Below are 12,407 nucleotides of genomic sequence, written 5' to 3'. Positions count from 1 at the left end.
AGTGGAGGAAAACAGGTGTGTTCCTAGAGCTATTGACTTCAGTGGGGGTTTATAGGCTACTTGCCGCTGCTTTGAAGAACAGCATCTAGAGGTCACTTGCAGATTCTTTGTGTGCACAGAAACCTGCACAGGGAGTTTGGTGAACCTCATCAGAGAATGTTGGATTGCCCTGAATTTTCCTGTGAGAATATCTGTCAAAATCCACATCCGGGTCTGTTAGCCAAAGGGCTCAACTGTATGAGAGAATGGATTTCCTTCCCTAGACATGATCCTCTGATTCACTGAATTACAACTCTCTCTCTCTCTCTCTCTCTCTCTCTCTCTCTCTCTCACACACACACACACACACACACACACACGTGAGAGTCACATGACTGACAGCCAACCTCAGGTAGACTCTACAGCTGCTTTTGATACTTAGACTACTGCTTGTAGCTGCTCCCCTACTGGAGTGATGCCATGCCTGTACCGAATCATTCAGTGGTAATTCAGATCAATATTGGTAAATTTGCAAATAAATAAGGGTTTAGAATTTACTATGTGATATCCATATGCTTGAATACAGGCCGAAAGACTTACAGTATTGGGGCCTGAGCCTCTCTAAAATATCTTTCTTTCTTTCTTTCTTTCTTTCTTTCTTTCTTTCTTTCTTTCTTTCTTTCTTTCTTTCTTTTTTGTTTCTTTCTTTCGTTCTTTCTTTCTTTTGTTCTTTCTTTCTCTCCTCTTTCTTTGCTTCCTTCCTTCCTTCATCCTTCCTTCTTTTCTTTTTTCTATCTGTCTGTTCTCTGTCTCTGTCTCTCTCTGTGTCTCTGTCTCTGTCTCTCTCTCTCTCTGTTTGATTTTCATAGGAAGTCACTGGACACAGGTATCATGATTCCAACACAGGCAAGAGTAGTCATGTAAAACTCAGCGTCCCTTTACTACCTTGTTCACCTGGCATGTCTGATTAATCCACCACCTCGAAGAGAGAAATTCAAGATTTGTCTTACCCAGGAACTCCTCCAGCCTCCATGTGGTTGGCCAAAGTAACATCATGAGACCACACGTCATACTGCCACTTCTGGAGGCCAATCACACCACAGAGAACGTTCCCAGAATGCACTCCCACACGCATGTTGATATCGACCCCGGTAGCATCCCTCACTTTCCTAAAGAGAAGTAAAGTGGTCGCAGTTCAGTTGTGCCCTTCTATTCCTTTAGCTCGTGGCCAAATTCCCTGTGTTTTATTATCCAGAGCATGTCAGGCTTCTGACAGTAGACTCTCCCATGGCAGAGGACAAGAAGAAGGGCTCTCCCAGCCACCTTAGAAGTCGACCAACCCAAAGCTCCAGGGTCTGCTTAGTGGTGTCAGGAGTAACAGCATTTAGGCTTTGTTTTTATATTCCTATTGTTTTATATTTCTAAGTATCAAGAGTAGATCAATTGTGTGTGACCTCCTGCCATGTATAAAATCCAAAACCTTTAGGCATCACAGTCTTGCAGTACCAGTCCCCATTTCAAATACCATTTACAATTCTAGTTCTTTCTGAGGGGTACATCTTTGATAAACATATTAAGAATTTATTTGGGAACTTAAAAACTTCAGCCTGAATATGGATTTAAACAAATAATCATCAGGTTAAATCTTATCAATGGAACTCATTATTTAATTAACAAGGAAAATAATTTAAAGAGCTTTAATAGTATGTAGTATATTATGAAAATGAATGTAATTTAAAATTGTATCTAATATTTTATGAGTACTGATAACCGTTAACAGAGGTCAATGAAGAATTTCACTAAAGCAGAGATTTTACTTTTCACTAAAGTAGAATAAATATGGACAATATCGACATATCATTCACCATTCAAGGTATTATTACCAAACAAGTGTTTAGGAAGATGATCCTAGCACTTGGAGACAATTGCTCAGGGAAAATGGACAGGAAGCACAGATCAACAGCATCTCATTGCAGAGGACAGACAATGGTCTGTCACATCTCAGTAAAGCGAACGATTATCATGCAGCAATGGCACAGAGTTTGCACAATGATGGCATTGGAGGGTGTTACAGTTTCCAGAAAAATGAGCTACGGATGTAAAAGTAAATGGCTTCCCCCAAAGGGCATTCCTTCACCGGACTTCCTGATTCACCTTACACTCCGATAATGGATGTACAAGTGCTGTCCCTTCATGTAAGAGAAAAAAGAACAAAGATTTCCCAGAATGTATGAGAGAACCCCAGTCTGTCACCCGTTATTGGGGTCTTAAGAATGCAAACTATTTTAAACCACCTCATCATCTGAGACCAACAGATAACATGTAACAGAATGTAGAGCCAATGCGTGGAACTTGTTTTAATCACCATTGGAACAAATTCTTAACTCAGTTTGACTGAAATCCTTGGATGATAACTATGACCCTAAATATCCATGTCTGCCTTTCCCTGGACTGAGGCACTCTAATGCCAATAGATCCATTTCCTCATATTTACCCTTAAATGTACAGTAACTGCCAGTACACAGAAAATAGAAATAGCGGCAGGTGAGAATTACAACTCAAAATTGTTCTGCACTCAAACAGTATTTCTGAGTGGTACAACTTACTTTATGGCTTCGCACATATCCAGTCCCATTTTCACACAGTTCTTGGCATGGTTAGGCAGAGATATGGGGAGCCCGGAAACACAGTAATAGCAGTCTCCTAGAATTTTAATTCTCATGCATTCATTCTCCTGGAGAAATAAATCAGAAGACCTCATTTGCATCAAGCTACAACGATTTAGACCTGTGCAGCAGCATCATTGGTCGCTGACTCAGCTCCCATGGACAGGGCACATGGAGTGAGGGAGTCAGAACCCCGCCTTTCCTCACTGCCCAGAGAGTACTAGCTACCCCCCCCCCCAAGCCCACTTCCAAAGCAGTACAAGTCATGGGAAGGAAAAGACATGGGGCCTACAGAGATTGCTTTGGAGTGGTTCTTCCCTAAGAGCAGAGGGAAGATTGTTGTCTGTAGTCTGAACTTCTCTAAATACTCATGGAGAAGGACAAATAAACATTCTGTGAAGAAGATTGCAATTGTTCAGACCAGAATCAGACAGTGAGACTTAATATGTGTTAGAGTCTTATGGTGTTCTCTATTGTGCTTGGGCCTTTCTCCTTTATTTTAACTGCCAGCAGATTCCTACACACACACACACACACACACACACACACACACACACACACTGTCTGATAATTGTTTTCACACTTCAGTAAGCCAAACCATTTAGAATCTAGTTGTGATATTAGGATGAATCTTTCTAATGCAAAGTTTGATCAACATGGGACCAGAGAGACAACTCAATGGTTAAGAGCAAGGATGCTCTTGCAGAGAACCCAGTTCCCAGCATTTGTATCTGATCCCTCACAATCCCCTGTAACTCCAGCTTCAGGTGAGGTGACAGCAACTTATCCATACAGAGACACACATGTATGTATGATTAAAAACTAATCCTAAAAAATAAAAAGGAAACAAAATTTGACTAACCCATTTTGCTTGTTTACATTATCTTTACATTAATTATTATAATTTACATCACAATATTTAGGTTATCTCATTAATATGCATCAATCCTACATTCCTTTTAAAGCCTTTAAGGAGCTCTTTAGTAAAATACAACAAAACTTAAGGTCTTCTTAACATGAATTATTTCCTCTGAGAATAGCACATGACATCTTTGTAAGTTTGTTGGGGTTTGGCACATGTCTTTTCCCGACTAACAGCTCACAAGTTAGGATATGTGTTCATGCTTATTTATGTCACTATTGATGATGTGTTTAGTTATGCCAGTGTACTATAACAAATGAGAAAGGAGCAAACTACTCATTAGTCATGTTCCTTGTACACTTCCTAAATGAATATTCTAGGTCAGAGAATATGGAGGTTAATACCAATGGTTGACTCTGGCCTTGATGTGCTTGGCTTAAGTGATGTGCTTCACCCAATCTCCATTCTGTGGGCTGGGCCACTGCTTGCTTCTGATGCTTGGTTAATGTTATTGAACTGTATCATGAGCTGTTATTTACAAATGGATAGCCTTTCTGACCATTGACAGCTAGACTACATCTGCTGGCTAGACTGAGATGCAGCCAGAGAATCTTGCAGGAAATCCCAATATCCCTCTATTCTGAGTGGGTAAAGTGTATCATTCTAGATTTTTCTGTAGACATACTTCCTGTTGCCCATCTTTGTCATTTGACTTGGCAACAGAATCACTGCACATATGATGAGTTACACGGAAGTCCCACTGGAAATGTCCGATTCCAATACGACTGATCCTCAGGAAAAGGAGAAATGTAGGCCCTAAGAGGAGGGATTGTCACACAGACATGAGTTCTGCTGCCATAATAGGTATAGTGGAGGGTGTTAGGGAGCCATTTACAAACAAAATTAGGCTGAAAGGAAGTATTTAATAAAAGAGCTGACAAAAAAGGTTTTTTTAAATCCATATTCTGCCAGAAATTCTAGAAGTTTCTCTAAGTAGGGCCTAGTGTGATCTTAGATGGTCTGAGTTCATGTCCTTATGAAATTTCCCACTCATGGGTATTTAGAGGATGACACTCAGCTGACGTGTCTGTTGAAGTGGCACAAAGCTGTATGATAAAAAGAGACAATAGTAAATAAAGGGCTTGCTCAAAGGGCACATTGTATACCTCAGGGACTCTTCCAGAATCCTACTTAAATGTACAAAGACAGGATGGTTAAACCTTCACACAGAGATGCCCACAACGGTACCCCAGGGAGCACAAGGTAAGCAGTGTCACAAAGAGAATGTCACCATTTTGAGTGTAGAATTATACATAATTATAAATTAAATATAAATGGTTGACTATTGATCAGCTATTTGATGAAAACATGAAATACTCACATGTTATGTCATTATTCTTCCTAGCTACAGCAAACAAGATATGTTTTGCAAACATTCTTAAAGGGGAGAAAATACGCCTAGTGTTTATTCATCTTCACCGTGGAAGGGATGCTGTGATACCCACCTTTGCAATTTGATCGAACTTCCCAAAGAGTTCATTCAGCATGTGGACCAGTTCGCCAGGGGAGCAGTCACTTGCAAGGCGGGTGAAGCCAACAATGTCAGCATATAATATGCTGTGGAAACAAGTGGAGTAAGGTAATTTAAAAGTCTATATTTTCTGTAGGTGTTTGCAACCCCATAGGAAGAACAACAATATCAACCAACCAGACCCCCCCCCCCCCAGAGCTCCCAGGGACTAAGTCACCAACCAAGGGGTACACATGACTTTAGCTGCATATGTAGCAGAGGACAACCTTGTCAGGCAGCCACAGGAGGAGAGATCCTTGGTTCTATGGAGGCTCAATAGATGCCCCAGTGTAGGGGAATGGAGGGAGGGGGAGGTGGGAGTGGGTGGGTAGGTGGAGGAACACCCTCATAGAAGCAGGGGGAAGGGGAATGGCATAGGGGATTTCCTGGAGTGGGGGAAACTAGGTAAGAGGATAACACTTGAAATGTAAATAAAGAAAATATCCGGTAAATAAATAAATAAAGTCTTTATTATGTTGTAAAGACATGTCTTGGCAATTTCCTATTAGAACAGTGTAAATGCTTTGTATGTGATATTTTTAGCAGAAACATGTGATTTTCTGGACAGGAAATACATAGACCTCTCATTAAATCACAATTGATATCTTTTCCCAGAGCTGCATTTTAAGGGGAGATGAGGGGTTAGTGGGAGAGACAAGCCGCTGCATGGTCCTGGTCCAGCTCTGGGTCTTTACGCTTGCCTTTCCTCCTCCTGGCTGCTGCCCAGCTGCCTCCTAACTCCCACGGCTCACTCGGGGGCCAGTGGAGTGCCCCTCCCTGAACTGTCACGTGGCTCACCTTGTACAAGTTCCTAAAGCAGAAGCAGCAGATGATAAAGCCTAATCCTGTGTGCACCAATTCAAAGAAGAAAAAAGCAATGATCTTTTCTGGGTTGGGGACGGCCATCCCGTGACCCTGCAGCATTTGCTACCTGCTCAGACTTCAGGCAGGATGATGGGTCAAACCGGTAAGGACACAGTGACGTCCGAACCGACTCAAGGTAAATGCTAAGTGCTGTTAAGGGAAACCCCTAGGGCTAGAGGAGAAGAAGCCCACACAGGCTGGGAGGTGAGTGCCCGGATGTACTCTGTGGCTGGGACATGTAGCTCCGCCCCCACACGTGCAGATGGGTGGAGGCCACTTAACCACTGCAAGGTGCTGGAATGTATCGCATTCGCCAGATAGCGGCACAGCCTGATTTTCGTGATGGCCTTATAGGGAAGTCCAAACTCATGCCTTTAGTTTGAACATTAACATGACAAATATGCTATGGCTGGAGATGCATCACGAAATAAAGATGGCTGTTGTTACACAGTCATTAAGAAGGCTATTAGACGAAAAGCAGAATGTAGAGACTGGCAGGCATATGGCTATGAACATGAACCCATTGTGCGTTACTGGTGAAAGCGTAGGGGTCACAGTTGCTTGCTATGGGACACACTATAGTAGCTCCTGAAACTTTTAACCCTGAGAACAGCAGGATTAAATCAGAGACTCAAGCAGCTGTTTGTATGTAAATGTCAAATTTGCTTCATTTCCAAGTCAGGGAGTAGAAACAACCCTGAAGTCCATCTGTGGATATATAGAAGTACAAGATAGTATCCATGCATACACTGGAATATTAGTCAGCCTTGGAAAGGAATGAAATTCCAGGATGTGCTGGACTTGCAGGCCCTACAGTAAGTGACATAAAATGGCGGATGCTGCATGATTCCACTGTGTGCTGCCTGCACTACACAGCACTGCAGGTAGGAGAATGGTTGCTGCTGGGTCGCCTGGAGTATGTGGGGAGATGGATTTAATGGGGATGAAGACATAATCATCATGGTTGGAAAGCACCATGAAGATACTTTCTCCCACAGCATCGTTCCCTTAGAAGTGGCTAAACTGTAAAACATTGGGTCTATTTTACCACAATAAAAACAAAACGATGTGGTGCCAATTGCCCTTGTTGCATCCAGATCAGGATAGGAGGCTATACCCCAAGCTATGGCTTTATCCAGGGGACAGATGTGCTCTTCTGTTGGGGAAATAGCAACACAAGTGACTTCTGCAGGCTTCTGGAAAGACTGGCCTTTCCGTGGTTCTCATAGTCTCTCAAACTTCTCCTATTTCCCTCTGTGATCCCTTCGGAGTCAGAGAGGCTGAGGCTGGGCCACATTCTAAGAGGGAGGATTGAATTTGCTCATTGAGAGAAAGAACACCGGGAAGACCTTTGGAAACAGAGCATGTGAGGGTGGCGATGCTACTTCCTTTCTGTCTACAACATCCCTAGCTTTCCTCATGATTAAAACCTGGACCAGGCAAAGCAGGCCCATGGCAGGCCAGCAGTAGGTGTCATAAGCTGGCTTGGAGTTCATTTTGCAGTAGAGATGTGGAAAGAGTAAGCGGCCATTCATACAATGTGTGAAATCATGTAAAGGAATCATGAGGCTCTAAGGCCTCCTAGGCATTGCGGATGGTCAAAGCATCATTACTATAAGATTTCCCTGACAGTGCAACTGGGAAGTAGCTGGAACTGAGGTCACTGGAGCCTGAGGAAAGTTTGTGCTGAGAAGGAATGGAGAGACATGGTCCTGCATGTAAGGAAAAACAGCCACATTGTGGCTAATTAGATACTGGTAGGCAGTGTACGGGAAGATACATTGAAACTTTCCTTTCCTGGGTGAGTTGTGTTTGGGAATCCAGATTCACAGAGAGCATGAGCCTGCACAGGAAGGAGACCACTTCAGCTTTGTCAGGTTTTGCTGCTGCCTTAAGTCATCTCATCCACAAGGTGAATAAACAAGGATGTTGTGTTGAGTTCCACGTCTTAGAAGGATAACGAAGTCCCAGAGAGTGGAGAGGCACAAAGGGGCCTCAGGAGTGACAACAGTACACATTTATAGGAGAAGGTAAACTCAGGGGGGAGAAGAAAGTATCGAGATTGTAGCAAGATGAAGACAGACCTGTTCTGAGTGGGAGCACGTGAGTAGTGGGGCCTGGACACTTGCCTTGTCAATGAAACAAAGATGCAGAAGAATCACAGAGCTGGGGACAGGAGGAGTCAGAGGAGACATCAGTGTGAATCAGGTCTGTCACTCGGTGGGCGTTATTACCAAAGGTGGCAACTTGAGGACAGGGAAAACTAACCAGAGTATAGAAAAATCTTCTAGGTCTTGAACGGTGCAAGAAGGAGGTGGTTTCAGACAGCAGGATATATAAGATTATGCAATAATACATTAGTTTTTATTTTGCTTTCGCTTTTCAAATGTTGCCTCTCTGGATGTTTAATAACTACCCGGGAAGATCTGGAGAAAGGCAATCAAGAGTCAGAAGTCAACCAGCAGTTGCCATCTTCACACTGAAAAATTATTATTATTTTTAATTAGTGCTAGTAAGTGTTATCAGTGGAGAATAAACTCCATGTGTAGTGGAGGTCAAAGCAGGACAGGGAGGTAACGGTTACATTTTCTGGATTTGCCTAGATACCCAGCAAATGGATTCCTTGTGCTGGCAGAACTGAGCTGCGATGTTGGGAGGATGTCAGGTCAGGATGCTGATTGTGAGAACTAGCAGAGCTGAGGCCTCTAGCTAATAACCCACATGACCCACCCTAGGAAGGCAGGATGGAAAGCAGGTCCTCTGGCAGCTATAAACAACACCTGGCCTGCAGTTTCACCACACAGCCTTAAACATCTGGATAAGCATTTCTCAAACTTCTAGCCCACAGACATGCAAGATGCTTGTGTCTCTGTTAGGCCACTAAATTTGGGGGTGAGCTGCTATACAGAAATTGACAGCAAATACAGGTGCTAGAAGGTTCGTTAATTGCTTACGGTATTCAAGGACTGCTTACACAAACCACCTTTTCTTTAAAGGCTTTGATTACCAATTAAGTAGCTTGAAATTAGCTCCTGCAATGGGAAGGGACTGTAGCAGTCTGTACAAGGAAAGGCTGGGAAGAGGAAACATTGGAACAGCACACCACCAGATACCAGAAATGAATTGTCTTGTTTCTTTAACTTTATAGATGAAATGCTTACACAGCCAAAGGCAAACAGGGCTTTTAAATAATTTTATTGCTTAATGTGCCATAACTTTCTTCAAATAGGCTTAGTTTCCCATCCTCCATCCAATATTTCTCCTTTAGATCTCATTTGGTGGAATGAGTTTCCTAGGGCTCACGTGTTCGTGTGTATGCTTGCATTACTGGGCACCTTTTTGTAAGATCTGTTGCCAAAGGAGCCACGGATCTGAGTATCTGTAAAGTGCGTTTTTCATCTCTGAGTTTCAAAATTCTGATTTAAAACAGCTGGCCTAGGAGACAGTAGCCTGTGATGAGAGCCCAGATTTGGAGAGCAGACTGGGGCCCAGTTCTAGCAGATGTTCAACAGATTGTGGTTGAGAGCCAAGAATTAGAAAATAGGCTAGGGCCCACTTCTAGCAGATATTCAATTAAATGTATCTGTGGTCCCGGGCATTCTGAAGTATGATTCAAGATTCTTTCATGACAAACTAAAGAATAACACATGCAGCCAGGTGTAGGACCGTGAAAGGCAGTCTGTGGTCTGGTTGAGTGAGGCGTACTCTGGACCCAGTAGAATATATTCTACAAGGGATGGGACTGTGAGCCATGCTCTCAGACACTTAGGCTCCTGACAGGAGACTTCAGCTCCCCATAATTCTGTGGCCATCAGTCACTTAGGGCCACGCCCCAAGCCCCTAGTATTCTGGCTGGACTCCACCCCCACAGTCACCTGGCAACAGCTAGATATGCCCTGCCCCACGGTTACCTGGTAACAACCTGGTAGGCTCAACCCACCATAAAAGGAGGTGCTTGCCCCCTCCTCTCTCTTGCTCCCCTCTCCTCTCCTGTTCCCTTTCTCTCCCCATTCCCTTCCCCCTCTCTCCACGTGGCCATGGCCAACTTCTACTTCTCTACTCTCTCTCTCTCTCTCTCTCTCTCTCTCTCTCTCTCTCTCTCTCTCTCTTTCTCTCTCTCTCTCTCTCTCCAATAAAGCTCTAAAACCATGGACTGCCTCCTTTCATCTGGACTCGCCGTGCTGGAGCAATGGAATAGGCCTTTCCCTAAAGACCTGTGTCTAATTTCCCACCAGGGAGAGCTCTCTGCGTTCCAGCCATGATCCCCACCAAGCCCAGCTGCCAGCAGCTGCCGGACCAGACCAAGGACACTCTTGCCCACGTGGAAACCTGCCAGTGCCGTCTCCCTGTCCTTTTCCCTTCAGCCTGGGGCCACTGCTGCCTGGGGTCCCCCACCTGTTCTCTTCTGCGGTATTCAGCGGTGTTCTATGATGCCCAAGAGCTAGAACCTGTCATCCCTGGCTTCTGTGAGGCCCAGGGACCACAGACTGCTCTTTCCCCCTCCCACGCCCCCTAGTGGGGGGTCCAGTGGCCTCACACAGCCCCGATGCCCATCCTGTATTAGCCTGTGGGCTCATGCAGCAGTCTCCCACGTCTGCCAGTCCAGTGCCCGCAAGCTCTGGCAGGACGCGGGTTCCCCCTTTTATTTCCCCACAATTATTTCCCAAGGTATATTTGCAGAGGATTATGGGGATTGCCGATGTGAACAGAAAGCCTTACATCAACACAGTGAGTGGATGAGAGAGTAAACTCCCGGAAGAAGTACTTGGGGCAGGTGGAACATGAAAGGAATACCGGCTAAATGGTGGCTTAGGGGATGGGGATACAGGAACGAGTCTCCTTTCCAGCCTGAAGTGAAGGGACTTAGACTTCCTCTTCTGTATTCTGGGATGATAGAGGGTTCATACATCTTGGCTAAACTCCCACAGTGTTAGCTTGCTGGCTTCTGAGCACTATAATTCTAGGAACGACTCCCTGGGGGATTCCTATTACAATGTCTGTCTTGACAAAAGTTACTGTCATGAGAAATACAAAAATACCAGCTCCACCCCCACCCAGTGGCTCTTGTCTCTGGTTGGTCAGACCCTGAAACAAAGTATCAAAGCCTCCCTGGAACGCACTGGCTTTATGGAGGTCCTGTTTCCAGGAAACCCATCTGGTAGGGTTGGCCACTATGTCCAAAAAGCTCAGGGCTGCTCATTCTAATTATACTGCAGTCTGACCATGGCGGCAGGGGTGGGGGGTGGGGTGGTGGTGGTGTTTCTCAGACAAAAGACTTCCTTTTCTCTGTTCCTATCAACCACAGACAGCAAGCCCACAATCTACATCTCCACCCGATGAATGAAGTATACCAAATTACATCAGTTTAATATGAAGGCCGTGAGAGGTATCAGTAGGGTAAGAGATTTGAGCCACACTCTACCATCAAAGGATGGGAAGTTACCATCATAGGCTGTGACTCCCAGGAAAAGACCACCGAGTCCAGTGCTGCAGGCCTGCACCGGCGCCTTACCTCACGTTGGTGTGTCGTTTGACATACAGGTTGTGGAAGTTGTTCGTGTTTTCCATCTGTCCTGCTTTGGGGCCCTGCAGCCTCCGAATGATTTCAGCCTTCATCTCCATGGCGATGTGAGCCGGCAGCAAGGAAAGCAGCAGTCTTTCCTGCAAGGAGGGGAGGAAAGGGTGACATGTTTGTTTCAACTGGCCACGGAAAAGGCCTCCTGGTTAGGACGTCAGTGCTACTCTGAAGAAAAACAACCAAGTTTCCTAAGGTCAGGCCATGGTATTATATCCTTATTTATTAAGTTCTAAATAAGAGTTCTTCACCTGGATAACAAAAGAAGGTATAGTTATTTCCCCAAGGATATTATTCATCTATTTTTATTCTGAAATAGGGAAGAAGGAGTCATATTAAAAATCCAAAATACCAACAGGCAATATGAGATAAAAAACATTCATTTCACCGTCTTGCTCATACACGTGAGAAAGCGCAGGCTTTATTGCGCTTGGGAAAGGCAGGTAATATTCCTCACTCCCTAAAAAAAGGAAGGTAAATATTTTCCAATATTTCATTTCCTCTATGATAAACACCCACTATCCTCCAGTGATTATAAACTATTTCAGAAACGGAGTTAGAAGTCTGAGAGTCTGCTAAGCACTGTCCATAAGACGCCATAATGCAGGAGCTTCTGTGTGTTTTTGTTTCTGCATTCGTGGACGCAGTGGCAGTGAACACTAGCGGGCTATCAGCACTTACTTCAGTGTAGACCTATTTTCGTCAGAGTGGCGTTTTCCCACACCCTGGAAGGAGAATAATTATTTTTCGGGAAAAGAATCACAGGAAGGCAACCTCGGAAAGTTTAAAGTCAAAACCGAATCATTCCATGTTAATCTACTCCTTTTAAGACAATCGCAGGCTCCCCTATGCTTCATGCAGTTTCTCACTATGGCCCACAGAGCTGACATT

At 44.3% G+C, this 12,407-nt stretch overlaps 1 protein-coding gene across 1 annotated transcript in view; it reads right to left on the bottom strand.

Annotated features, from left to right (window-relative positions):
• The window catches only part of Adcy2 (adenylate cyclase 2), a 381,296-nt gene that overhangs the window by 102,099 nt on the left and 266,790 nt on the right, over window positions 1–12,407 (bottom strand). The window contains exons 5-8 of the mRNA XM_052159930.1: window positions 11,454–11,602; window positions 5,013–5,124; window positions 2,586–2,713; window positions 990–1,148 (exon numbers count right to left, since the gene is read on the bottom strand). Of these exons, the coding sequence (XP_052015890.1) occupies window positions 990–1,148; window positions 2,586–2,713; window positions 5,013–5,124; window positions 11,454–11,602 (548 nt within the window). The remainder of the gene's footprint in view (window positions 1–989; window positions 1,149–2,585; window positions 2,714–5,012; window positions 5,125–11,453; window positions 11,603–12,407) is intronic.

Source organism: Apodemus sylvaticus, chromosome 16 (assembly GCF_947179515.1).
Source record: "Apodemus sylvaticus chromosome 16, mApoSyl1.1, whole genome shotgun sequence".
NCBI lineage: Eukaryota > Metazoa > Chordata > Mammalia > Rodentia > Muridae > Apodemus > Apodemus sylvaticus.
Note: the sequence above shows the minus strand (reverse complement) of the source record. Positions and strands in the feature narration are given on the sequence as shown.